The sequence below is a fragment of the Melanostigma gelatinosum genome, assembly GCF_949748355.1.
Source record: "Melanostigma gelatinosum genome assembly, chromosome: 12".
Lineage (NCBI taxonomy): Eukaryota > Metazoa > Chordata > Actinopteri > Perciformes > Zoarcidae > Melanostigma > Melanostigma gelatinosum.
In genome coordinates, this window is record NC_136645.1 from 27,034,084 (window position 1) to 27,059,173 (window position 25,090).

The 25,090-nt window shown below is 43.8% G+C and overlaps 1 protein-coding gene across 1 annotated transcript in view; it reads left to right on the forward strand.

Annotated features, from left to right (window-relative positions):
• gbf1 (golgi brefeldin A resistant guanine nucleotide exchange factor 1) overlaps positions 1 to 25,090 on the forward strand; it is an 85,155-nt gene that overhangs the window by 47,472 nt on the left and 12,593 nt on the right. Inside the window, exons 6-20 of the mRNA XM_079280661.1 lie at positions 4,331 to 4,449; positions 12,220 to 12,328; positions 12,686 to 12,746; positions 15,992 to 16,046; positions 17,539 to 17,686; positions 17,819 to 18,033; positions 18,256 to 18,424; positions 19,146 to 19,357; positions 20,007 to 20,105; positions 20,253 to 20,447; positions 20,699 to 20,891; positions 20,999 to 21,136; positions 21,232 to 21,320; positions 21,428 to 21,630; positions 21,800 to 21,923. Of these exons, the coding sequence (XP_079136787.1) occupies positions 4,331 to 4,449; positions 12,220 to 12,328; positions 12,686 to 12,746; positions 15,992 to 16,046; positions 17,539 to 17,686; positions 17,819 to 18,033; positions 18,256 to 18,424; positions 19,146 to 19,357; positions 20,007 to 20,105; positions 20,253 to 20,447; positions 20,699 to 20,891; positions 20,999 to 21,136; positions 21,232 to 21,320; positions 21,428 to 21,630; positions 21,800 to 21,923 (2,129 nt within the window). The remainder of the gene's footprint in view (positions 1 to 4,330; positions 4,450 to 12,219; positions 12,329 to 12,685; positions 12,747 to 15,991; positions 16,047 to 17,538; positions 17,687 to 17,818; positions 18,034 to 18,255; positions 18,425 to 19,145; positions 19,358 to 20,006; positions 20,106 to 20,252; positions 20,448 to 20,698; positions 20,892 to 20,998; positions 21,137 to 21,231; positions 21,321 to 21,427; positions 21,631 to 21,799; positions 21,924 to 25,090) is intronic.

Here is a 25,090-nt window from a genome sequence, read left to right on the forward strand (position 1 = left end):
TCGGCATTTTGACACCAAACACGGAGCTAAATTTAGCATCCAAAAAAATATCAAACTGTCCAAGAATTAAAAGGCAGACGCAATCACAGCAGAATATATTCACACAGCTACAGCCCAGTGCATGCTGAAGGTATGTGAGCAGAGCTCCGACCAGATACAGACTTTTACAAATGTCAGTTTGTGAAGAAACACCATCGCAGACGAGTTGATGAACTAGCAGCAATCTAACAACACAGCAGCTAAGAGACGAGCAGGTACTTGTGTTTCTAATGAACTGTTGATGAAAGCACAGACAACACGGATACATCATGTTCATCAGACCTGACTCTCAGTGAGCAGCTCTTGGATGTAGCTGCATGCACAGGACGACGACAGGGAGGAACATTAGTGATGCAGAGAGGTGACACAAACAGCTTTGAACAAAGTTAATGTAATAACTTGTGCTTGATATTTGTCTTTGTTATTTTCTTTGATAGTTTGATCTTTGATAGAGTCATGTGGGTTTATTAACCCTCAATTAAAATGATTCATGTTATAATAACAGAAATGTGTTTAAATATAATTTTTCATTTCTATAACTGCATGTACAATATTTTTACACTTGAATAAACAATAATCAAATGCAGAGAGAGTTATTTAACAATATGTTAGGGAGAAGTTAGTTATACAGTCTTACAGTTACAACCGGCCCTTTGAGGGCGACCGTGATGCTGATGTGGCCCAGAGTGGAAATGAGTTTGACACCCCTGATCGACAGGGTCTACATTGAGAAGCCTCCAGAGAGTGAGATGTCCACAACGTGACATTACAGAAAAGGTTCACATTTGAAGGAATTTAAACAATACAGCCCCATAACATTTAGTCCGTCTATGTAGACTTTCTTCTTTTACAAGTTGAAGTTTTGGGAAATGAGTAATGACCTGTTTAAAACCAGCACACTTTAATAACAATGTTTGTCTGTAGCCTTTCCTGTGTTGTTAGCTCTGATTGTGGATTTGTATGAAGAGATTTGTACTTCAGTTTTCTTTTTGTTTGGTTATTAGTTGAAATTTGAAAATGGGGACTGTATTCAGTTACTTTATGTACATTCGTGCATATGTGAATGTGAGCGTTTGGCCTGTGGTGTTACTCATACAAAGAAGTTCATACTGATCACTGCTGATCCTCTGGTCCTCAGCAACACACCTGACATGTCATAGATGAGTCACGGCTCCTCGCGGTCACAAACACCAGAGAATACACTCCGGTTCAGAGAACACCAGGGGACACTTTACTGTTAGGGAAGGTAGCAACCTGGGCCAGGGGCCCCAAAGATATAGATGTATTCTGATATGAAAAATATTGAAACTTATTGGACCTTAAAATAACTTATAAAAGCCCCCCAAAGCACGTAAGAAATATACAACTGAACTGAAGACTACTGTGTACTTCTACTTAAGAGGAAACCACTGTAGTACTACATTTACCTGACAGAAATGTTACTGGTTACGTTGCAGATTCAGATTTGACTCAAGTTAAATATCATGTGTTATTAATTCTGAAACTATCCAGCATCATACTGGAATTGAAAGCTCCCACTTGAACAGACGTTCAGTAAATCTATGGTGCTGATGATGTCATGGCTGCTCTGAGGCTGAACTATTAGAGATGGAAAGAACCATGGCTAAAGTGAGAAGTACTACACTACCCACAATCCTAAAGTGTCACAGCGACGTCTCCGATTGGCGGACCTCGCTGTTACCATGGCAATGTTTGCTAGTGAATGTACATGCTCGTCTGGTCTGCTCCTGGATTTCAAAGCGGAACATCATGGTGGCTCCTTTGGAGACTATTCTTATATTTCAGAAACAATTCTCTGAAACGTGTTTCTAAAAATATCCGAGGTGAAACATGAGGCATAACCGCTGAATCTGTCTTCAGATTAATTCAACAGCAGTTAGCTTAAAGTTTGTCAAGGGTTTCCAGAGGTGGCGAGTTGCCAGTCGCAATGGTTTGTGGGAGGAGTAGTTCCTTCACTCTTAATTCATTTTCGTTTTAGAAGTTTTTATTTGCTCCGAATGAAATATTTTTATGGTCACGAGTCAGCTTCTACTTGTCCTCTCAGTTCCACGCTTTAAACTCCGTGTATAAGGATTTTATTACATAAGGAACGTCATGGAGTGAATAAATGGGAATTCCCCTTCTGGAACCGGAGCTGTTGTAGAAGTGGGCGGTCACAGCGTTCTAGTTCTATGTCTGTGATTGTTATGTGTTAAATGTTCTAGTTATGTCAGCCATGTTCTTGTCTTTAGCTGTTCATCTATTTCTATCTTTCTTCAGAACTTCATTGTTGCTTTTTCATGGATTTGTCCTGGGGAACCAAACACTCTTTGGAAAAGTAAATGCAAAAACACCATCAAGCCACAGACTTAAATATCTGCATTCCGTGTACTATTGTGCACACTGGCTGAAGATGAGAGCAGAGCAGCCTGGCTGAAAGGTGATCTTTTGCTATTCAGAAAATGAACAGGTGAACAAACTCATGTTCTCCTCTGGCGATGGAAAAAGCAGCGGCCTCTTTGTTTGCTTTCTAAAGATGCATTGGCCCTCATGCAGAGTGCAGCCTGAGAGCTTTTTGTGTGTCGCCCTCAGAAAGCAGCCACTCTGCTCTTTCTGCTCGCTCTCACTCACGCCACGTCTTTGAGTTCCTGTGACTAGAGTTTGATAGTACTTCAACTGCTTTATGTGGCAGCTGGTTTAAACCCCTATTGACTTTGCCCACATACCCTCAGGCAGACACACTCACACACACACATATTGAACCTCTCCTTTCCGCAGTGTTATTTTAACAATGCCCCCCCCTAACCCTTCCTTTGGATGCCGCTTGCATAGACTGTGTGCCAAGAGAAGGATTAGTGTTTTATATCACTTCTGACATTCTGCCGGATCTCCCTGTGGCTCCAGTTTCTGTGTCTGGACATTGGCTGATCTCAGCACAGCTTCCACGCTTGTTGTCACCCTCGCCTCTGGCGGGATGTTGGCATTGCTCCGTCTCAACGGCCCCAACCACGCATACACTAGTTCTGAGCCATTAACTTCTGACCGGTATACTGTCCGCACTTCAGCTTGTCACAACAGCTGCCAATTACCAAAATATCCTGAACATTTGCTCCGTAGTTTCCTAAGAAGTAACGTCATTGACCTAATGTCTACTAGTAGTCACATGCTCAGTCTCCCTTTATACCCTGAGCTGCTCATCTTCTCCACGTTGACCGGCTGTATTGTTCTTGGATTCCCTTTCTCTGTCCCTCCCTCCATCCTTCCGCTCGCTCTCTCGCTCTCTCTCGCTCTCTCTCTCTCCTGTGCTTATTAGTTAATGAATTGCTGCCCCTGAGGGCGATGGGAAAGGAAAACAGGCCGGCTCCAGGCAGAGAGCTGGCCAGCCGCTCGTGTTTCAAAAACACTGACTGCTGTTGCTCTGACAGCCAATTTGTCCCAGCCTGCCCCCAACAAAAGGCCACATCTGGTCATTAGATCCCAGGGTCTGAAGGACAATGTGGACGGGCCGTACCATATTTGTCCCCTTGTGTTTATGTGTTGAGCCCTTGGAGCTGTGTTCTTGGTTGCTGAGTTTACTCACAATCACAGCCTAGCTTTACATTACTGCTGGAATGGTGATGCATCCAGATTTCTGTCATATCTGCCACACTGAACACCCAATTCATTGATTTATTTATTTCCTCTTAATTATCATCACTAATTATAATTCTAATGGTAAAGAAAAGATAACAGTTAACAATAATGAATTGATAAATAATGATGATAATTATAAGAAGAATAACATTAGTATCATCATATGACTTACTCTCAACAAAATTAAAATACAAATTGATTTGTTTCTCTCTCCTCTTCTGTTTCTCCTGCGCCTCCTCGGACATAAAACCTCTGCTCACAAATACTCACATACAGCAGGAATATATGAATAATACACACTTAAACAGCACACTTCATACATGTACATAAACACTTACAATCCTCCCACTAACAGCAGCAACCAAATATGGGTACCATATTCACGTATCTCTTTCATAAGTTCCATGTTAATGTTTGTATATTTTTTGCTACACCTTTCACTTCATGAATTGTTGAATAAAACATGAAATAAAGATGAATGAATACAAATCATTTGTCACATTTTCCACAATCATAATCCATCTCAACTCCGTCTGCAGCTGCAGCTTCAGTTACACGGCATCCTTTCAGTGCTCTTTACTGATGACTGCTCTCGTTATCAAGTTGACATGTTCTGAGTCAGCCTTTTGAGAAAACCTTGTTTGTTGTCTGTTTGCAGATGCTAACCATGAAGCAGCAGCAGAAGCCATTGAGAACATGGCAGACGCAGTCACACACGCGAGGTTTGTGGGAACAGACCCTGCCAGCGATGAAGTGGTCCTCATGAAAATTCTACAGGTAAAACACGTTTACTAGTAGTAACCACAGAGGCCTGGCACTGACCGGATAGACCTGACCAACAGGGCTCATGGTGTCTCCATACCTGGACAAGTTCATCCAGCACAGGGAGACCTTTGTAAACGCATAGCTGATGTCTTGTTGAGACTTAAACAGTGAAGTGTATTGAGCTGTACATTTAAGCTCATGGTCATTTCTGGACTCTCAAATGAACATGTAGTTGGAACTACACTTTTCTGAGGTCCAGATCTCAAGAGCTAGACGAGATGGCCACAACATAATATCTCTGTTTTTCAGCCTTCTGACTATAATGCATATTTTGATATTGATACATGTTTTGTTCAGAAATATCGGTGCAAACGATTTTTCACTATGAGAACAGCAGGAGCAGTGTGTCATGTTTAGCTGCATCTAGTGGTGAGGTTGAGATTCCGCTCACCCAAGCATGTAGAGAAGTGTTTGCGTTGTCCGTTCTGGGCTACTGTAGAAACATGACGGTGCAACACGACGGACTCAGTGCAGAGGACCCGCTCCCTCTGTAGATATGACGGGCTCATTCTAACACATTATACACCACAGAAAACATTGTTATGAATATTATATTCCATTTCTGCCAATAATTCTCCATAAGTCCTACATACATTCCTATTAAGGTGACATATTGTAAAAAAATGCACTTTTTCATAGCTTATCAACATAAATATGTCCCCTGTAGAGCTGCAATTAACAGCTATTTTGATAATCAATTAAATCCGATTATTAAACAACGATTATTACTTTGATGAATCGATCATTAATCGGATAAAAAAAAAAAAGGCTACATTTGATTATTTCCAGCATTTTATTCAAAAAGCAAATCTTATTACTTGTCTTTATGTACAATACTCTTCATGTTTTGTGTTTTTTTCATGCTGAATGACTTATTTCCTAGAAAGTCATGAGCAGCGCTCTGGTGAACACAAGGTTGAAGTGGTGCTTTTGTGTGATTCTTTGTGGACAAACTCAGTTTTACGGATCAATGCGATGATGCTGACAGCAGACACTTAAAACCGGAGACTCTGACTAATCACAGCTTGGTTGACAACAGGTGTCTACAGTCAGACAGTATGAGAGAAATAATGTGTTCATGAACATTAAGCATGGAAACATTTTCATGTAGAAAATAAAAGATTGAACATGAAAATTCAAACAATATGTCTCCTTTAAAAAAAGTCATTCAATTTGCAGAGGCAAGCCCAACACATACATGTGTTTATTTATATTGTGTTTGTCAATATTTTGACAAAATTAAATAAAAAAACTAGCGCTCATATAATGGAGTCAATGAACCTTTCAATGTGATGCAGTCCTGTACCTGTGCTATACCACCTTACTTTTACCTAAACAGGAAAGTAAACACATTACCAAATAATGCATGAAGGGCATTCTTAATGGTAGTGTCGGTTCTACCTCCAACACTCTTTCATAAAGTTCTCACCGGGCACAAGTTGTGGGAAGAGGATGCTGAGTTCACTACTTTGCCATGAGGGTAACGAGCTTCTGTAAATGTTTGTCTACCTGGGCACAGACCCGGCAGAGGTGTGCATAGTTTCCCTTCCTGTTCAGAGTACATCCCACAGCTTGGGGATGTAAACTCCACATTTCTTAAGCTCCTTTTGATAAAAATGTGCATGTTGCAGAACAAGTATTTGTAGTAGGTGTTGGGGTCTGACCATATGGCTTCAACATGTGCTGTGGGACAAAGAGAGTCAGGCCTTCCCTTTCATCCTGATTGTGGTTTGATGAGCACCAAACCTCCTCTGAAGGAATTTCACATTAGGGTGTGAGTTTCCTCCCCCCCAAAAACTATGGGTTCCTGAAGTCACCTGAAAGCACCGCTGCAACCTCATTGGCCGAGAGCCAAGACAGCACCAGGACCCCTGTGGTTCAACCACTGTTCTACAAAACTACCTGCAGCCCCCACCTCAATGCTTTTTCCACCGATCCCCTCCGGGGTAGAAGGAGGCACATCCAACGTTGTTCCTCTTTTTAACCAAAATCCTAGGTTTCACAGTTATATTCGCTGGCCGAATTCACCAAACTGTCTATTTTATCTTTGTTCGCATCCACGAAGCGAACCCTTTTAATCCTGCAGATGTGAAGAAGCAAGACTCCTTCAGAAAGAGAGACTGAGAACTTCCACTCTCCACCAAGCGCCTCGTCTGCTCCGGCCATAAGGATGCGAAAGTCCCTTATCGAGACGACAGCGATTCTCTCCCCCCGAGAGAACACCTTCTGCGGCCCGCAGCCGCAGCCTGAGCCCACCGAAGCTCAGAAGAAACCCCTCAGAAGACTCCCCTCAATCACCACGATTGCATCGTACCGTAAGGCAAAATAGAGTCTGGGCAGAGTTAGAGAGAGTTCATTTGTGTTTATTTTATCTTGTTTATGTGCTTAAAGTACTGTTCATTTTTATAACGAGGTATGCTTAATAATCGCCGACACTAACGATCGCTGAGATCGTTGGGATTGTGTAGAAGTAGCGTGTATTCCATGCTACTGTGATTTATGGTGAGACAGCGAGGTCGAAGCTGCTTCTCATCAGTTCAGGAGGTCAGAACCGCCGGCTGAGACAAAGAGTCGCTGTTCCTGCTCCCCTGGCTGAGAGAGCAATCTTCAGTACTCTAGCGCGGCGCAGAGGATTGTAATCGCTTGTTTTATTTCATTTTGTTTTGTTCCTTTCCCTTTTACTGACTCACACACACACATATATCTTTGAGCTCATCTAGCTATGTGCTGAACAGCTACCGGCACGTGTAGACGCCGGGTCTCCTGTTGGCTATCCGCCATTTTGGGTCTCGCGCATGAGAGACGTCACCACGTCCCAACTACGTCACACGTCACTGAGCTGTTCCCTCGCTCCCCCCCTTCGTGTACACACACACACACACACACACACACACACACACACTCCCCCCCTCTTTTCAATCGTCTGTTGATTTTAGATAGCGTGCTCATGAATGTATAGTTGTTGTTAGTTTAGATATTAGTTGACTAGATCATTAGTATTAGAACATAATAAACTGTTATATTTCAAAGAGCAGCTGTCTGTGATTACTTTGTGCATGCGTATTGTGATAATAACTGTATATGTGGTCTGTGCTCGAACTTAACCCTTCACTGTCACTCTGAATGTGTAATAGTACACAGACTATTGACATTATGAGTGACTACTAATTATGAGACTTAGTTTTATCGTTTGGTTATTGGTCCCTGTTCGCAGGGTGGTGCCCCGTTATTATTAATAATCATTAATAATTGTTACTGACATTAATAATTCTATTGATGTCAAGAATTCAGTTTCTTAGATGCTGATAACCCAAACACGCTCCTTTACGTTCCCAACATAATGGTGCCCCGTGTGAGGGTACGTTATACCAGTTGTATCACAGTGTTTATGTAAATTAGTCCAGAATTGACTTTGAATAATTTCTGAGAAATTCATATTTTTTCAAAATTAAATTTTTTTCCTTTCCTCCCTTTGATTTTGCAAGTTAAATTACTCGTTTAATTTCCTAAACAAACACTCAGCTGTTGTGGAAAATTGGATCGTTTAATTGTAACACAAACTCATTTCGTTTTTTTTTAATCCTCGTACCATCCAACACACAGCTGTCACCAGCCAGAAGTGCTAAGCCCACTTCAGTAGCATCCCAATTGCAAAGCAGTAGTGCAGTAGAAACTTGTAAGTCACAGAACTAAGCATTTCACTGCATACCTCAAAACAGCAATAATTAGCATATAGCAGTCAAACTTGTCAGTCACAGACTAGGCAGTTCACTGTGCACCCGTTAATAACCGTAACAGTCCTTTGCTCGCATTAAATAAAATAACACCACTGGGTGTCGCCACTTACTAAAAGTAAAACATGCAACCAGAAACCCAGGTTAGGAGCATGAAGCTCAACAGGAGTCAGACAACCCTGCATTACAAGATGCAGTTGCTGGCCCCCTCAGTCGCTACCATGTTGTGCACCATGACACAAGAAGCCCGGGTCGCTCAAACAGAGCTGGACCAGCTGCAGAAAAGCTATTAAGCTCATCATGGTCCCCAAAGCGAAAACCTCTACAGTTTTAGAGAGTAACACCCTGAGTGCACAACTCCAGGCTGCTCAGAGAAGCACTAAGACCTGGCATGAAGAACCTCAGGGGGGTCAGGTAAGTATTGCTGTCGCAATCCCCGACCCCATGATAGGCCTCCTCCCTGACATAGTCAAACGAGCCCTGCCCCAAAGGCTTGATGAGCCTCGACTGAGTGGACAAGCCACTACAGTCACCTTGAAGACCACTGCTAAGAGCTCAGCAGCGTCTAGCGTCTAGGACAGCGACCGAGCACCCCAGTCTGCTCGCGTGCTTGATCCAGGTGTCTCACTCCCCACTTTGCTTTTTGACAGAAGGAGGGGGGGCTACTCCCAGGCCCCGAGTGGCATTAGTGGTTCCAAACACACATCCAAAGGTGAACAAAACGTCCCGTGTACTCCATGCATGCACCTGAAACTGAGCCCCTCCCCCACACGTCGAGAGGTTAGTCGTCCTCACCGCTATGTCATCTTAAATGACTATGCTAATTCAGACCATTCTGATGACCCAGGCCCTCTCCGCACGCAGGATCTGCCTATCCATCAAATTGAGTCTCTTGCGAACGACATAGAACATTTTGATCCAGAAAATCACGAGTCATGGCATCAGAAGAGATTTCACCCTAAAAAGAGAATTAGGTTCAAACTAAATCTTAAGTCCCAAACCCACTCCAGAAGAGCAAGTTCAGACCCAGAGATCAAGAGTCTTATACACCAACATGTGACGGAGGTGGTAAAGCGCTTTACCACACTCCAGACACTGGTGGACGACCCAAAGCCACTAAACCTTGCCAGCCGTGGGCCAGTTCCAGATGGACAAGTCGCTGTCACCCAGGAACATAGACAACCGATGCCAATGCCCCTCCCAGAGCCTGCTCCCGACTCTAGTCCACCCAGTCCGCCTGCATGCTTACAACTGCCAAAATCTGCCACGCAAAACCATGTCCCAAACCAGAAGTCTTCCCTTTATTTGCTGAAAAATGCTCAGAACAAAGACGCACGACACTCTGACCTCTCCCTTGCAGTCAACCAGCCTGCAACGGAACAGGGGACACCCTGGGTACCCCAGAACAATTGGCCCCAAATTTCACAACCTTGCATGGTGAATAATAATAGTGCAGATTTGACCGACCAGCAAGCACGAGATCCAGCCCTTCCAACCATTCGACAGCCGAAGTTGAAACCCACGCGAAAAGGGTCCCGACAACTACCGCTGTTCGAATCGGAAGAGCTGCGAGCTCGCTATTATGTACAACCAAACTGTAAAATGAAAAAGGTTTTTTGGTACACACCTCTAGAGGACAGGAACCGGTCCGTTGGGCCATCCCCGCAGACCCAGGGGGGTGATAGGTAAATCCAAACCTAGAGTTAGGTAGACCATGACACAACCATCACACTAACCACCTTTCCATTTTGTTTAGTTTGTTTTCATTTCACTGCTTTCATTTCGTTTTTCACATACTATGCTACAGTGCAGACGTTATCACAAGATCATGATGTAGCAATTGAGTGTATTAGGAATAATGCCTTGCTTACCTATGATTTGTGCATATGTTTAATGTAGTTAGTTAGTCATCTGCCCAGATGCCGCCTTAGTGTCTGCCCAGACATCTTGAGCCTCTATGAACTATGAACACTGCCTGTTAAACCATCCCTTTCTTCCCAAAACTACATGGACTGTTTAACCTTTTGCGCTCTCAGAACTACATGGACTGTATGACACCACATGGAAGCCCACGTCAGTCCTTGGTTTGCCCTAAAGACCGTGGCCAGCACCTCGCTCTTCAGGCCAAAGGGGGGATGTTGGGGTCTAACCATATGGCTTCAACATGTGCTGTGGGACAAAGAGAGTCAGGCCTTCCCTTTTGCAAGCAAAGGTTTCATCCTGATTGTGGTTTGATGAGCACCAAACCTCCTCTGAAGGAATTTCACATTAGGGTGTGAGTTTCCTCCCCCCCAAAAACTATGCGTTCCTGAAGTCACCTGAAAGCACCGCTGCAACCTCATTGGCCGAGAGCCAAGACACCCCAGGACCCCTGTGGTTCAGCCACTGTTCTACAAAACTACCTGCAGCCCCCACCTCAATGCTTTTTCCACCGATCCCCTCCGGGGTGGAAGGAGGCACATCCAACGTTGTTCCTCTTTTAACCAAAATCCTAGGTTTCACAGTTATATTCGCTGGCCGAATTCACCAAACTGTCTATTTTATCTTTGTTCGCATCCACGAAGCGAACCCTTTTAATCCTGCAGATGTGAAGAAGCAAGACTCCTTCAGAAAGAGAGACTGAGAACTTCCACTCTCCACCAAGCGCCTCGTCTGCTCCGGCCATAAGGACGCGAAAGTCCCTTATCGAGACGACAGCGATTCTCTTCCCCCGAGAGAACACCTTCTGCGGCCCGCAGCCGCAGCCTGAGCCCACCGAAGCTCAGAAGAAACCCCTCAGAAGACTCCCCTCAATCACCACGATTGCATCGTACCGTAAGGCAAAATAGAGTCTGGGCAGAGTTAGAGAGAGTTCATTTGTGTTTATTTTATCTTGTTTATGTGCTTAAAGTACTGTTCATTTTTATAACGAGGTATGCTTAATAATCGCCGACACTAACGATCGCTAAGATCGTTGGGATTGTGTAGAAGTAGCGTGTATTCTATGCTACTGTGATCTGTGTTGAGCGAGCCGCCTAGTGAGGTCGAAGCTGCTTCTCATCAGTTCAGGAGGTCAGAACCGCCGGCTGAGACAAAGAGTCGCTGTTCCTGCTCCCCTGGCTGAGAGAGCAATCTTCAGTACTCTAGCGCGGCGCAGAGGATTGTAATCGCTTGTTTTATTTCATTTTGTTTTGTTCCTTTCCCTTTTACTGACTCACACACACACACATATATCTTTGAGCTCATCTAGCTACGTGCTGAACAGCTACCGGCACGTGTAGACGCCGGGTCTCCTGTTGGCTATCCGCCATTTTGGGTCTCGCGCATGAGAGACGTCACCACGTCCCAACTACGTCACACGTCACTGAGCTGTTCCCTCGCTCCCCCCCTTTGCTCATACACACACACACACACACACACACACACACACACACACACACACACACACACACACACACACACACACACGCCCCCCTCTTTTCAATAGTCTGTTGATTTTAGATAGCGTGCTCATGAATGTATAGTTGTTGTTAGTTTAGATATTAGTTGACTAGATCATTAGTATTAGAACTTAATAACCTCTGTTATATTTTAAAGAGCAGCTGTCTGTGATTACTTTGTGCATGCGTATTGTGATAATAACTGTATATGTGGTCTGTGCTCGAACTTAACCCTTCACTGTCACTCTGAATGTGTAATAGTACTCAGACTATTGACATTATGAGTGAACACTAATTATGAGACTTAGTTTTATCGTTTGGTTATTGGTCCCTGTTCGCAGGGTGGTGCCCCGTTATTATTAATAATCATTAATAATTGTTACTGACATTAATAATTCTATTGATGTCAAGAATTCAGTTTCTTAGATGCTGATAACCCAAACACGCTCCTTTACGTTCCCAACATAGGATTCCACTCGACGACTATTAGTTTTAATCTCATCATAATTACTTGTTAGATGAAGCTGATTGACTGGATGTAAGGACAGCCATATTCTACATTGTTTCAGGTCCTGAGGACTCTGCTGCTGACACCCGTTGGAGCCCATCTGACCAACGAGTCCGTCTGTGAGATCATGCAGTCCTGCTTCAGGATCTGCTTTGAGATGCGCCTAAGTGGTGAGTCATCAACCTCTATTTCTGATGGGATAGTCATTTCTATGAAGACTCGCAAGCTGATGTTGGGTTGTTTTACTTCACTTCCATTCATATCAACTCGTACCACAAACCCTTAGGTTTGGATGCATGTGGTCTTCTTTGCATTAAAATGGTCTAATAATGAATGATTGACAATACAAATTACAAATATCCCAAACAGCCTGCATATGCCCACTTCCAGTTTAAACTCTATTCTGCTCTTATAGCTCTAGCTTGTACAGACTAGTTAGTTAGTTGAAATGTATTTGTTTCGGCTGAACCTGCTTCTCTATTTCATTGTGTTTGGTTCTAATGTCTGTTTTTCTTCTGTGTTTGCAGAGCTCCTCAGGAAATCAGCTGAACATACACTGGTTGACATGGTGCAGCTACTGTTCTCTAGGTAAATGAATGGGACAGTGGTGGATGGAGATGGATGCAGTGTTAGTTAGTGTGTTCAGCTATACCTTAATATGTATATTATACTTAATACTCCTGAAATGGTTAGGAATCAGCACATTAACAGTATGTTTTTCATGCCTCCGCGCTGGTATCATTCGTGGCTGGAGGCATTTTGTTTTTGGGTTATCCGTCCGTCAGTCCGTCCAACCCTCCGTTCGGTCCATTATTGTGAAGAACACCTGAAGGGAATTTCTTGAGAATTGGCACAAATGTTCACATGGGCTGAAAGATGAACTGATTGGATTTGGAGGTCAAAGGTCACGGACACTGTGACCTCAGGTCCGTCACATTCTTCTGAAGGTGATGTCTCGGGAACGCTTGGAGCTAATTTTTTCAAATTTGGCACAAACGTCCACTTCCATCAGAGACCTTCTTTGTGTCATCAACACACTCTCTCTCTTGCATATAACATTGGCGAACTCCCCAGATCACTCATTTTCATGGCTGTTAGCTCTGTAAATACTTAATGTTAGCAAAAGAAGAACTAAATACAGTATACAACCCAATCTCCTTCCATCCATCCACGCGACGTTCACAACACTTCCAGACGAGCTGCGGGGATGGAGAGGCGGACACGCCATGGCCACGCCCACTTAGCAGACAGGAAGTGTTTGCCATTTCAAACCAGTGGCTGAGCCTGAAATGGGACTTCTTTGTGAAAGAGCATCTTTGCTTTCACTCAAGGTTGAACTGATTAGAGTTTGGTAGTCAAAGGTCGCTGTGACCTCACAAAACGCATTTCAAGAATTCATCTGCTAATTATGAGAATTTCACACAAATGTCTAATAACGTAAAATGATGAAGACATATGTACACACGTGTTGTAAACTGTCACTTGACTGGTTGACAGAAGCAAACAACGCGAAGTTGTAGTTTGAAGCAGCACCCAAGATTCAATTCTAGTGATACTGTATGTTATATTTTTATTGTGAAGAACAGGAAAATAAAGAGCAGTTTCAAACCTCAAATCTTAGTTGTCTGCCCACAGAAGAAGCAGGCCGGACTGCTGCTGCACTCCTTATCACCTCTGGATTAGTGATTGTTGGTTTTCTGCATACATCTGTCTCTCAGGCCTCATTATTTCCCTTCAAGCTCATGAATTTCATTTTGCACCGTGCACAGGGTCAATGGGCCACTGATTTACTAATGCCATAACATGATTTCTCCTTTGCCATTTAGCATAAGAGCTCCTCTCTCCACATCACCCCTCCTCACAAACCACCCCGTCCAGATGCATCAGAGTGCCAGTCACATTCAGTCACAGACGAGGGGATGAGCCGATTGAGCTGCACACCACATGATCTGCATATAGATGAAGCCGGTCTCTGCTTCGACAGCAAAGCTCCCAGCCCCATAAATACCGAGACGCAGACCTATATATATATATATATATACACACACACGCACACACGCACACACACACACAGAATTAGCTTTGCCAGTGACTCCAGACATCAAGCAATCATGAAAATCAGAAAAAAAAATCTCAAAAAATCTTTCTGCTCATCTGAATGTGAAGGAAACCTGCAAAACAAATGGAGCTTGATTTAAAGTTCTGGTGTTATCCGCCTACTCTGTGAAGGCCTGTTTGTCTCCAACAGGACTATTTGACGCAGGATTTGTCACAAAGTGATTGGTTACCTTCCCTCCGCTGGAGTCCAGTGGTGGATTTTTGCCAAGCTTGTCGCCATTCACCGACGCTCCCACTAAACATTCTTGGCCTGTTTTTATTTACTGGCATGACTCTTGTATGGCACCTTGTTGTCATTTCTTCTCACAAGAATTGACTGTGCGAGCATGGAAACATAGAAACAGTCGTAAACGGAGGCATCGCTGCACGTGAGCAGGAGATGTCAATTTAGTTTGGGCTTTTTATTGCAGCCTTCTGATTCTACTCACACTCACACATCCCACATCTCATTTTGCTCATGTTCAACCCCCAGCCCCCCACTTGTCCACAGACCCTGGATAATATAGATGTGAGAGGGTCTCAACCCCCCCCCACACACACACACACACTCCCATCAGAGGAGGATGAACAGCAGCTCTCTTCAGCTCCTCAGAAGCAGTCTTAGATTGCCTGCTGATAGTATTAGACATGTTAATCTGTTGGACCCACAGATCATCCAATAACCGTGCTCGCAAGACAACACTATTAACGCGCGCCTGGTGGTGACATCTCATTTTCCGGCAAAGCTTTAGTGTCCACAGAAACCTCTCTCTCTCTCTCTCTCTCTCGCTCGCTCTCGCTCTCGCTCTCTCTCTCGTGAACAGCAGCCAGTATTGCTCATCAAATGCTGGAAAGGTTTATTTATGGCTCAGGTTTGGGGTTATAAAAAAGAAGGAGAAACAAAACACATTAAAGGGCTACTCTGGCAATTCAGTATTGCACTTCCATTGAGTCGGGGGACCATAAAGGCTGATCTACTCTAATTTATAGAATAACACTAAATCAGAGTTAGAGATACTGACTTTTAGAACTGAAGTGATTGGTCAGTTGATCGTTACGACAGTAACTTGAATCTATTTGGGTTTTTGGACATTTGAAGACGTCATGTTGTACTATTATGATGGACATTATTCACTATTTGTTTGAACAAGTGGATGAACTGTTAATCCGCCGTGACAGAGTAGAAAACTGCCATCTTCACAATTTGCTCTAAAATCTGTTTTAGGTAATCTTATTACATGTGGTCAGATACAAAGGAACCCAAAGTGCATCAAGTCTGATCATCTGATCACTGACATCCAGATGTGTGGCGCATTAGGCTTCACATTACACCTCAGGACAGCAGCTTATGTTGCATTCTCACCAAATCACATCAACAACACAGTGAAGGATTCTAACCAGCTACATGTTGACATGTTAAGCTACAGCCGGCATGGTAAAACATGCTGCCGCGCAATGAAATAGTTTACCAGCTCAGTTTGCGTCTGTTTTCTCTCTGACATGGAATATGCTCCTTGGAATATGCTCCTTGTTTAAACCTAGCATCTGAACCAGAAAATCAAAAGGAAGAAACAACATGGATGCCCTTAACAGCTACTGTCTTTATCATGACTAACATTGTACTTACAAATTCATTATTTAGATTTCCCTGTACCTGTAAGGATGATGCCTGGACAATAGTTATGTCAGACTGTCCTAACTCAATTCTCTGGTTCTTTTTTTTCTTTTACTTCCAGACTTCCACAGTTCAAAGAGGAGGCCAAGAGTTTTGTGGGTGCCAACATGAAGAAGGTAAAAGCACTGAAATGTTGAATGTTTGTGTGCTCCGTTTCTAGTTTCTACTGTCTGGGTTTTGCTCATTGTCATTGTGCCTTTTCTAAGGTTTCTGTCTGTTTTATTTCTTCTACTATTGTTGGCTGATAATGAAAACAAGCTACATACTGTAGAAATACACACAGTCAACGTTCCCCTTTCTATCGTTTTGTTTGAATGGTTGTCGTGCTGCTGCCATACGTGTCACATTTATATCAGACCTGAATATCGAGCTGGAGGCAGTTGTTGCTTTTTGCATGGTCTGTCTGCCCGTCCCCTCACACTGCTCATTAGCTGGCTGCACATTCTCTGGTGGTTGGAGCCCATAGCGGCTGTGTCTGTGGATCCCACCCCCTCCCACCATGCACAGTGTATGTTCCGGTGTGTTTTGTATTTGTCCCACTGCTGACATGTTACCTATCACTAATCACGGGCACCTGCTCGCTCCCCTTCTCTTCTGAGGCTTACAATATCTTGTGGAAAAACAAACGAGTGCAGGTAAGGAAGATGACTTTCAGTATTTAGGCTGGACAATCTCTCCCTGTAACCTTTCCCGTGTCCTTTTTTACAGACTAACCGCCCAATTTTCTTAACTTGGCTAGAAGGAGCAATATGCTGTATTAAAGAGATGTTAACAAATCAACTGATGTAGACGAGTCGTTATCAAGTCAACATAGTAGACTATGAAATGTCTGTGCTTGTGAATGCTCACATTACTTTAATGTTATTATTTAATGTTTAGTTTTTGATTGTATCTTCTTTTTGGCTTACATGTTTCAGCTGCTGTGTATCATGCTCCCCATGCACCTTCTCAGCTGTTGCAGGATTGAGCATGTCTCAGTAGTTTTTCAGTTTGTTTTTAAATCAACTGAAGCAGATATAAAAGAGTCTAAAACTGTGAATGGTTTGAATAAATGAACACCAACACTTACACTGAAGCAGAACCTTTAAAAAGAGGGCGTGGCAGTGGCTCTCCTTAGCTTACAGTAAATGTGTGCATGAACATACAGTGCCGTTTCTTTTCTTCTGAAATGACCTGCTGCTTGACAGCTGAAGCTGGGCTGGTTTTAGGTCATGATCAAATAGGATGTTCTTCGCCAGGGTTACACTGATAACCAGAGGGGTTTCTATGTGCATCACCTTTAGGTCCCAGTTATGTTATACACAATGATTACAGCTGACTTACTCGCCAACACCTGGAAACACACTTTGATGCACAGTATTGGAGAGTACCCCTTCGTGTTTTGGCAAAGCTAAAGAAGTAGCTTAAACATTGTTGGACTACATGGCATTTATTGTGATTGCACCCTTTCAGCTGCTCACAGCTAGTCTCTTATTTTCTGAGAAGAAAAGAAGCATCTTCAGAGAAACAAATCATCCTCTCTGATCATGGCCTTAATCTGTAATGATGGTCCAGTCGTACAGCGAGTTTGGAGAAGCCCTACTCAGTGATCCACTCTGTTTCCTCTAGTTGAAGATGCGTGCCGGTGGGATGAGTGAGTCATCCAAATGGAAGAAGCAGAAACGCTCGCCGAGGCCGCCTCGCCACATGGTCCGAAGTCCCTCCGGTCAGATGGACTCAACCCAGTCCAGCACCCTCAGCAACAACAACCTTTCAGGTAAGAGACCGACTATTGTGATAGTACACCCATCGTGGGTATCTGTGGTGGACCTTTCTGTACATATTGCTGCTGATTTTCTGAAAACACATCATGTTACACCACACTATGACCGCATCTCTTTCCCGTCAGGTGGCGTCCCGTTCATTGAGCAAGGCTTGTCCAGCTCGAGCCTAGACAGCGCTGCTTCGTCCGTTTCCAGCCCTACAACCACAGACAGTGGCCTGGACACCTGCTCCAAAGCCACCTCCAGGGAAGACCTTTCTGACCTGGAACAGTGTAACTCATCTCCCACCACCCCTTGCACTGCTACCACACTTCCTGAGCCCGGCTCTCCGGATGCACAGGTGTGGATCAGTTCTTGCATCACAAACATTGTATTTATTTGATGAATATATGTTCAGCTTTTCCGTGTCTCCATGTTCACTTTATGGAATGGTGTCTATTGTTGGTGACTCTGTGTGTATTCTAGTAGCTCTAATGAGATGCTCTACCATTTCTTTGGAACTAATGTGTCTTTAACTTTCATGAAGACCAATGATTTGTGTTCTGTTTCCATTTGCGTCTAGTTTGAGGACAGGCAGGTTGAACGGGCTCATTCGGCCTCAGTGGAGTCCATCCCTGAGGTTCTGGAGGACAAAGACTCCGTTACAGAGCAATCAGATGCCACCTCTATCCATGACATGGACTATGTCAATCCCAGAGGAGTGCGTTTCACACAGTCCACACAAAGAGACGGTAAGGATGATGAGGGATTTTAAAACTCTGAATTCTCTTCTTTTGTAATCTCACGTCTGTTTGTTTTGTGTTGCTGCATTCCACTGTTTCCTTGCATGAAAAGATGGCACTCTTGATCCACAGTTTACAAAAATCAGTGCATACAAGTTGACTTTGAGAGCTCTTGGTGTTTTCTTTACACACTGAGAACATTGTCTTGAGACATGAAGACTATATCTACAGTAATATGTTTCATTTTAAAACCGGGGTTTTAAAACGATCCATGTCCACACACGTCTCTCACTCGTTTCCTCCGGTTCGTTGTCTGTTCTTGGACTTTCTTGGACTTTCTCCCACTGATGGAAGGGGCTAGGTACCACCTGCCTATCCGACTATCCACATTCATACATCGACTAGTGGAGCTGGGGATCGAACCGCCGATTCTCTGATTAAAGGATGACCCTGCTCTCCACTTAGCCACAGTCGCCACGTCTACATCATCCGTTTCCAAAGGTCCACATTTCTGCCGTCCACACTACGACTTAATCTCAGAGTCTTTAAACGAAACACACGTTTCCAAGCCTCTCTGTTTTTGGGGGGTTAAAACTCCGGAGTAGTGTGGATGCTAGATGTAAACATAGCAACAGATATGCATTTTAAAATGGAAAGGTAGTAGTGTGGATGTAGCCGCAGTCCTTTCCTGACCTCTGTCCTCCTCTTGTCTCTCCTGTCTCTCCTAAAGGAGCGTCCATTATCCCTTATGGCCTGCCATGTCTACGGGAGCTTTTTCGCTTCCTGATCTCACTGACCAACCCACACGACCGCCACAACACTGACGCCATGATGCACATGGGCCTGCAGCTGCTGACTGTAGCACTTGAGTCAGCACGCATCACTAACTACCAGTCGTTACTCGGACTGGTCAAAGATGAGCTCTGCAGACATCTCTTCCAGGTGAAGTTCAATGCTCGTAGTGTTTGAATGTACCTGTGTTTTTTGTTTTCAAATTGGTAACGGTAAGATATTTTCCCTGCATTAGTGACTGCTATGAGAAAGACCTTTTTTTTTCTAAAAGCTTTTTGAACAGTTGTATCTGAATCAGAAACTGTGAGCACTTGTGACTAAGGGACTTGCAGCGCCTCTTTGCATTAGTTGACTCTAAGCTGAAACTTGTGGGATCTGCTTTGTTGGAATCCAAAGCAGATATAAGTTCAAATTCATCGCCTCTGCAAAGTTCTGCTTCGATTTTTGTCGACCTTGGAATTATGCTTACTATTCTAACCATGATATGATGGGGTGTGTTGGCTACTGACAAGCTTAATGATTTGGTCACGGTTACATACCAGGAGGACTAACACCCTCACCTCTCGATCCAATACATGTTTGTCAAGCAGCATGCTGAGAGGTTTGTTGAATCCATTCAGACAATCATTTTGCCTTCAGTCTTATCTTCCAAGTCAAAGTAGGAACAACGATGTAATGACAGTGAATAGTTTAACTCGCATCAAGAAAAAGAGCTAAAGTTGTATTTGGAGAAAACTGGAGTGGTTTTCGATATTATTATTTGAATGCATCTTTTCTGATAATTGTGTCTGTGTTGCAGTTGCTGAATGTGGACCGTATGAACCTCTACGCTTTCTCCGTACGAGTTTGCTTCTTGCTTTTTGAAAGCATGAGAGTGCATCTTAAGTTTCAGCTTGAGGTAAATATGTAGCTAGTTTGTTGATCGTCTTGCTTTTTATTCATCAAATGATCTTTTTGTTTTGTCAGTTGACTGCCGTCCATATAAATGGTAATAGTGATCCTGAGGAACTAATAATCGTCATCACCATTTGTGCTGACCTGGCAGATGTACCTAAAGAAACTGATGGACATCGTCACGTCGGAGAACATTAAGATGCCCTATGAGATGAAGGAGATGGCTCTGGAGGCACTGGTCCAGCTGTGGAGGATTCCCAGCTTCGTCACTGAGCTGTACATCAACTATGACTGTGACTTCTACTTCTCCAATCTGTTTGAGGACCTCACCAAGCTGCTGTCCAAGGTAACATCCATATATGATCACTTTTAGCATCTTACTATTTCACAAATACTAAGTTGTACAGAAGAATGTGGAAGTAGACCAGACCTATAGAAAACACATAAATCTTTTGATTTTACTTTTTAATCTGCATTTCTATTCTTTGACCTGTAAGACTTGCAAAAGACACTACATTGCATTTTATGTGTCATTCAAAAACGGTCTTAAAACGTCTTGAATTCAATTTGGTGAATGCCATCATTTTTTGCCATCAGAATGCGTTCCCAGTGTCGGGGCAGCTCTACACCACCCACCTCCTGTCACTGGAGGCTCTGCTCACGGTGATCGACAGCACTGAAGCCCACTGCCAGGCCAAGGTGCTCAACAGCACTGCTCAACAAGACCAGTCAGAAACACTGCTGGAAGAGGGAGAAGCTTCCACCATCAACGGAACAGACACTGCAGCTGGTATACACATCACACTACTGTTTACTACTAATACTAATGATTATTACTACATCGAGTGTTGCCCTTGATAGGTTGTTTTGAAGAATGAATTTTGTTTTCGTCGACAGATCTTAATAGTCTGGGCAGTACCGATGATCTGAGTCTTCCACCAGCTGAGAATGCACCAGTGTGTCCACCAACCAGTGGACATCTGATGGCAGAGAAGATGAGACTGGGTAGACAGGATCAAGGGGACAATGACTCTGGTGAGACTTTGATCTTATGGACAGTTTTACTTCACGATCTTCCGAAGCATTGAGATGGAAGCTGATTTAAATGTTTACATTTTTTCTCCGTCCAGCTGAGAAGAGAGTCCTGAAAAAGCCTCAACGTTTCTCGTCATGTTTACCTGATTCCCAAGAGTTGGTGGACATTAGAACCAAGAAAAAGGTGAGCGATATCGATTGATTTAGATTTGTTGTAACATTACACAACCGCAATTAGTTATAAACTCTGTTGCTACACCTTCGAACCGCCTCTTTCTATGGTGTTTCCAGCTGCTGATCACTGGCACAGAGCAGTTTAACCAGAAGCCCAAGAAGGGAATCCAGTTTCTGCAGGACAAAGGTCTGCTCAGCAGCCCTTTAGACAACGACCAGGTGGCCCAGTGGCTCAGAGAAAACCCCCGACTGGACAAAAAGATGATCGGCGAGTACGTCAGCGATCGCAAGAACATGGAGCTCCTGGACAGCTTTGTCAAGTATGGTGAAGTTCCAGGGATTATTGCCCATTTGTTTATCATTCAAGTGTGATCCTCCAATCTGGTTTGAAGGGTGTAGAGGTTTTGGTTTCTATGAACATTGGTGTGTTTGATGTTAATGAAGTGCTAAAAGATGTTAGGCTTTGATAATGTCGATCTATTTTTGCAGCACGTTCACTTTCCAGGGGCTTCGTATCGATGAGGCCCTGCGGCTCTACCTGGAGGCCTTTCGACTCCCTGGGGAGGCTCCTGTCATCCAGAGACTCCTGGAAACGTTCACAGACAACTGGCATGTAAGGCACATTCGCTCAACTTCATTTTACTGACTTTATTACAATCTATTAGCACATTCAGATTATTAGGGAACACGATTCGTAGCCCAACTGTCCAGAGCTGTGGACCTGTTATACTTCTGACTCAAGTCAGATTTGAACTGAACTCAGTAGAGTGCAGGTCTCTCATTTGTCATCGTTGCGTACGCACAAAACCAAACCTGAAAGAGGCGTAGTCCACTTCCCAAACAAAAGTTGTGATCGAAAAAAACTAACTTGACAGGAGAATGTGCACACATGAAACTTTGACCAATGTGTACCAACATTTTAGAGACGCAGGTGACGCGGTGAAATGAAGCCAGACTGTAGAAATGAAATGTGAGAGGCGTCATTATACGTATAAAGACGCCTCTCACACACGTCACCTCATACCTCGTGTGTACTTTCACTCATAACTCCTCTTTATCATAAACAGTCAGACCAGCAGTGTTAGTTGTGCTTGTATTAGTGAGCTATAACCATTCCGTACGCACCATTCAATTGTAAAAGATATGAAGCAACTCAATATTTCATCAGTGCTTTCTGATGAAATATTGCTTCGGAGAGGAGAGGAGAGGGCTGATGCACCAACACTTGCTGTATCTTCAGCAGTGGAGATAACGTTATAAAGTGTGAAAGACCTGCAGAACAGACCGTCAAACGTTTTTTAAAATATTACCAAGTATGGTTTTAGTTTTTGTGAGGAAAATTGCTGCAGTGAAAATGACTATTTATTTGTTTATTCCATAGAGACAAATGCAGCACACTGTAAACAGACAAACTGACAACAGCTATCTAATGCCAGTATCAGAGCTCTACGACTGTCAATCTACCTTCTCCAGTCACCTCACTTGGCATGTGTTCATCACTTGCACATAAGGAGTGTGGAAAATAAAGCCAGCAACAACTCTCGCACAATCACTCCATATCCGTATTATCATACAATACAATCGAGCCAAAACACAAAGGGAGAGTCACCGAGCTGCAGCGGCTGAGTAGTGGGGAGGCACAGCAGTGTGTGCACTGGTAGTTCTGTTAGCTGTTAGCGGTTAGCCAAACACAGCGTCCAAAAATAACAATAAAAGTGAGTCACACAGAGCCACACATAACCGCTCCCCAGGCTCATGCCTGGTGGAGATGATAATGGATTGGATTACATTAGACCTGACTTGCATACAAAACTTGAGCTTTATGGACTAAAAGGTTCCAACAAACTTACAAAAGCTGAATCGGACGAATCTTGACTGACAGCAGCATAATCAGAACATGATGGGGAATCTACAGGACCCAGTCAGGACGAGACTAGAGAAACAACCACCAGCCAATGTGTGCTGGTTTAGGATTTGCCTGTGTTGACTTGTGTCTTGTGACGTACACCCGGAGATGTGGACTCAAGTCACAGGACTTGGCTTTGAGTCAGACTCAAGATGGACTTGCAATGGCTTCACTTGGACTTCTGACGTGGAATGACCAAACCCAACACTGTGCATTGAATTATATCATTGTTTGTCCACTTTATTGATCGGTCCAGTGCTCCAGACACACTGAGACCACAGCATTACTGTACAAAACCTATTTGATCGCATTGAGATGGAGACAGAATAAACAATAAAGTCAAATAAAAAATCCACATTACCAATATACACTCACCGGCCACTTTATTAGGTACACCTTGCTAGTACCGGGTTGGACCCCTTTTGCCTTCAGAACTTCCTTAATTCTTCGTAGCATAGATTCAACAAGGTGTTTGAAACATTCCTCACAGATTTTGCTCCATATTGACATGATAGCATCACGCAGTTGCTGCAGATTTGTCGGCTGCACATCCATGATGCAAATCTCCCGTTCCACCACATCCCAAAGGTGCTCTGTTGGGATTGAGATGTGGTGACTGTGGAGGCCATTGAAGTACAGTGAACTCATCGTCATGTTCAAGAAAGCAGTTTGAGATGGTTTGAGCTTTGTGACATGGTGCATTATCCTGCTGGAAGTGGCCATCAGAAGATGGGTACACTGTGGTCAGCAACAATACTCAGCTAGGCCGTGGTGTTTAAACAATGCTCAATTGGTACTAAGGGGCCCAAAATGTGCCAAGAAAACATCCCCCCCACCATTACACCACCACCAGCAGCCTGAACCGTTGATACAAGGCAGGATGGATCCATGCTTTCATGTTGTTTACGCCAAATTCTGACCCCACCATCTGAATGTTGCAGCTGAAATCAAGACTCATCAGACCAGGCAACGTTTTTCAGATCTTCTATTGTCACATGTTGGTGAGCCTGTGAGCCTGTAGCCTCAGTTTGCTGTTGTTAGCTGACAGGAGTGGCACCCGGTGTGGTCTTCTGCTGCTGTAGCCCGTCTGCTTCAAGGTTCCACGTGTTGTGCGTTCAGAGATGGTGTTCTGCATACCTTGGTTGTAACGAGTGGTTATTTGAGTTACCGTTGCCTTTCTATCATCTCCAACCACTCTGCCCATTCTCCTCTGACCTCTGACCTCAACAAGGCATTTTGGGCCACACAACTGCCGCTCACTGGATATTTTCTCTTTTTCTGACCATTCTCTGTAAACCCTAGAGATGGTTGTGCGTGAACATGTCAGTAGATCAGCAGTTTGAAATACTCAGACCAGCCCGTCTGGCACAACAACCATGCCACGTTCAAAGTCACTTAAATCCCCTTTCTTCCCCATTCTGATGCTCGCTTTGAACTTCAGCAGGTCCTCTTCACCACGTCTAGAGGCCTAAATGCATTGAGTTGCTGCCATGTGATTGGCTGGTTAGCTATTTGTGTTAACAAGCAATTGAACAGGTGTGCCTAATAAAGTGGCCGGTCAGTGTATGTGATATAAAAGAGGCCTGTGCATGCAGGCTGATGCTTGAGGAGTGAAGGAGTTATTATGTCTACTTATTCAGATTCTTTATGAAGAGGTCTCTTTCCCCGGCTCAGGTTGCTGCTGTGTCTAAAATTGGAGTGACGGTTTGATATACATGCTCGGGGCTATTTCTTGGTCAGTGCCTGTGATTTTTCCTGCTGTACTGATTTGACTTTGCGGCCTGGTTTGTCCTGTTTGTGCTCATTACCACAGATATGACCCAAAGATAGCAGTCTCACAACATTCTGACTTTAAATCAAACCAGCAGGAGTTC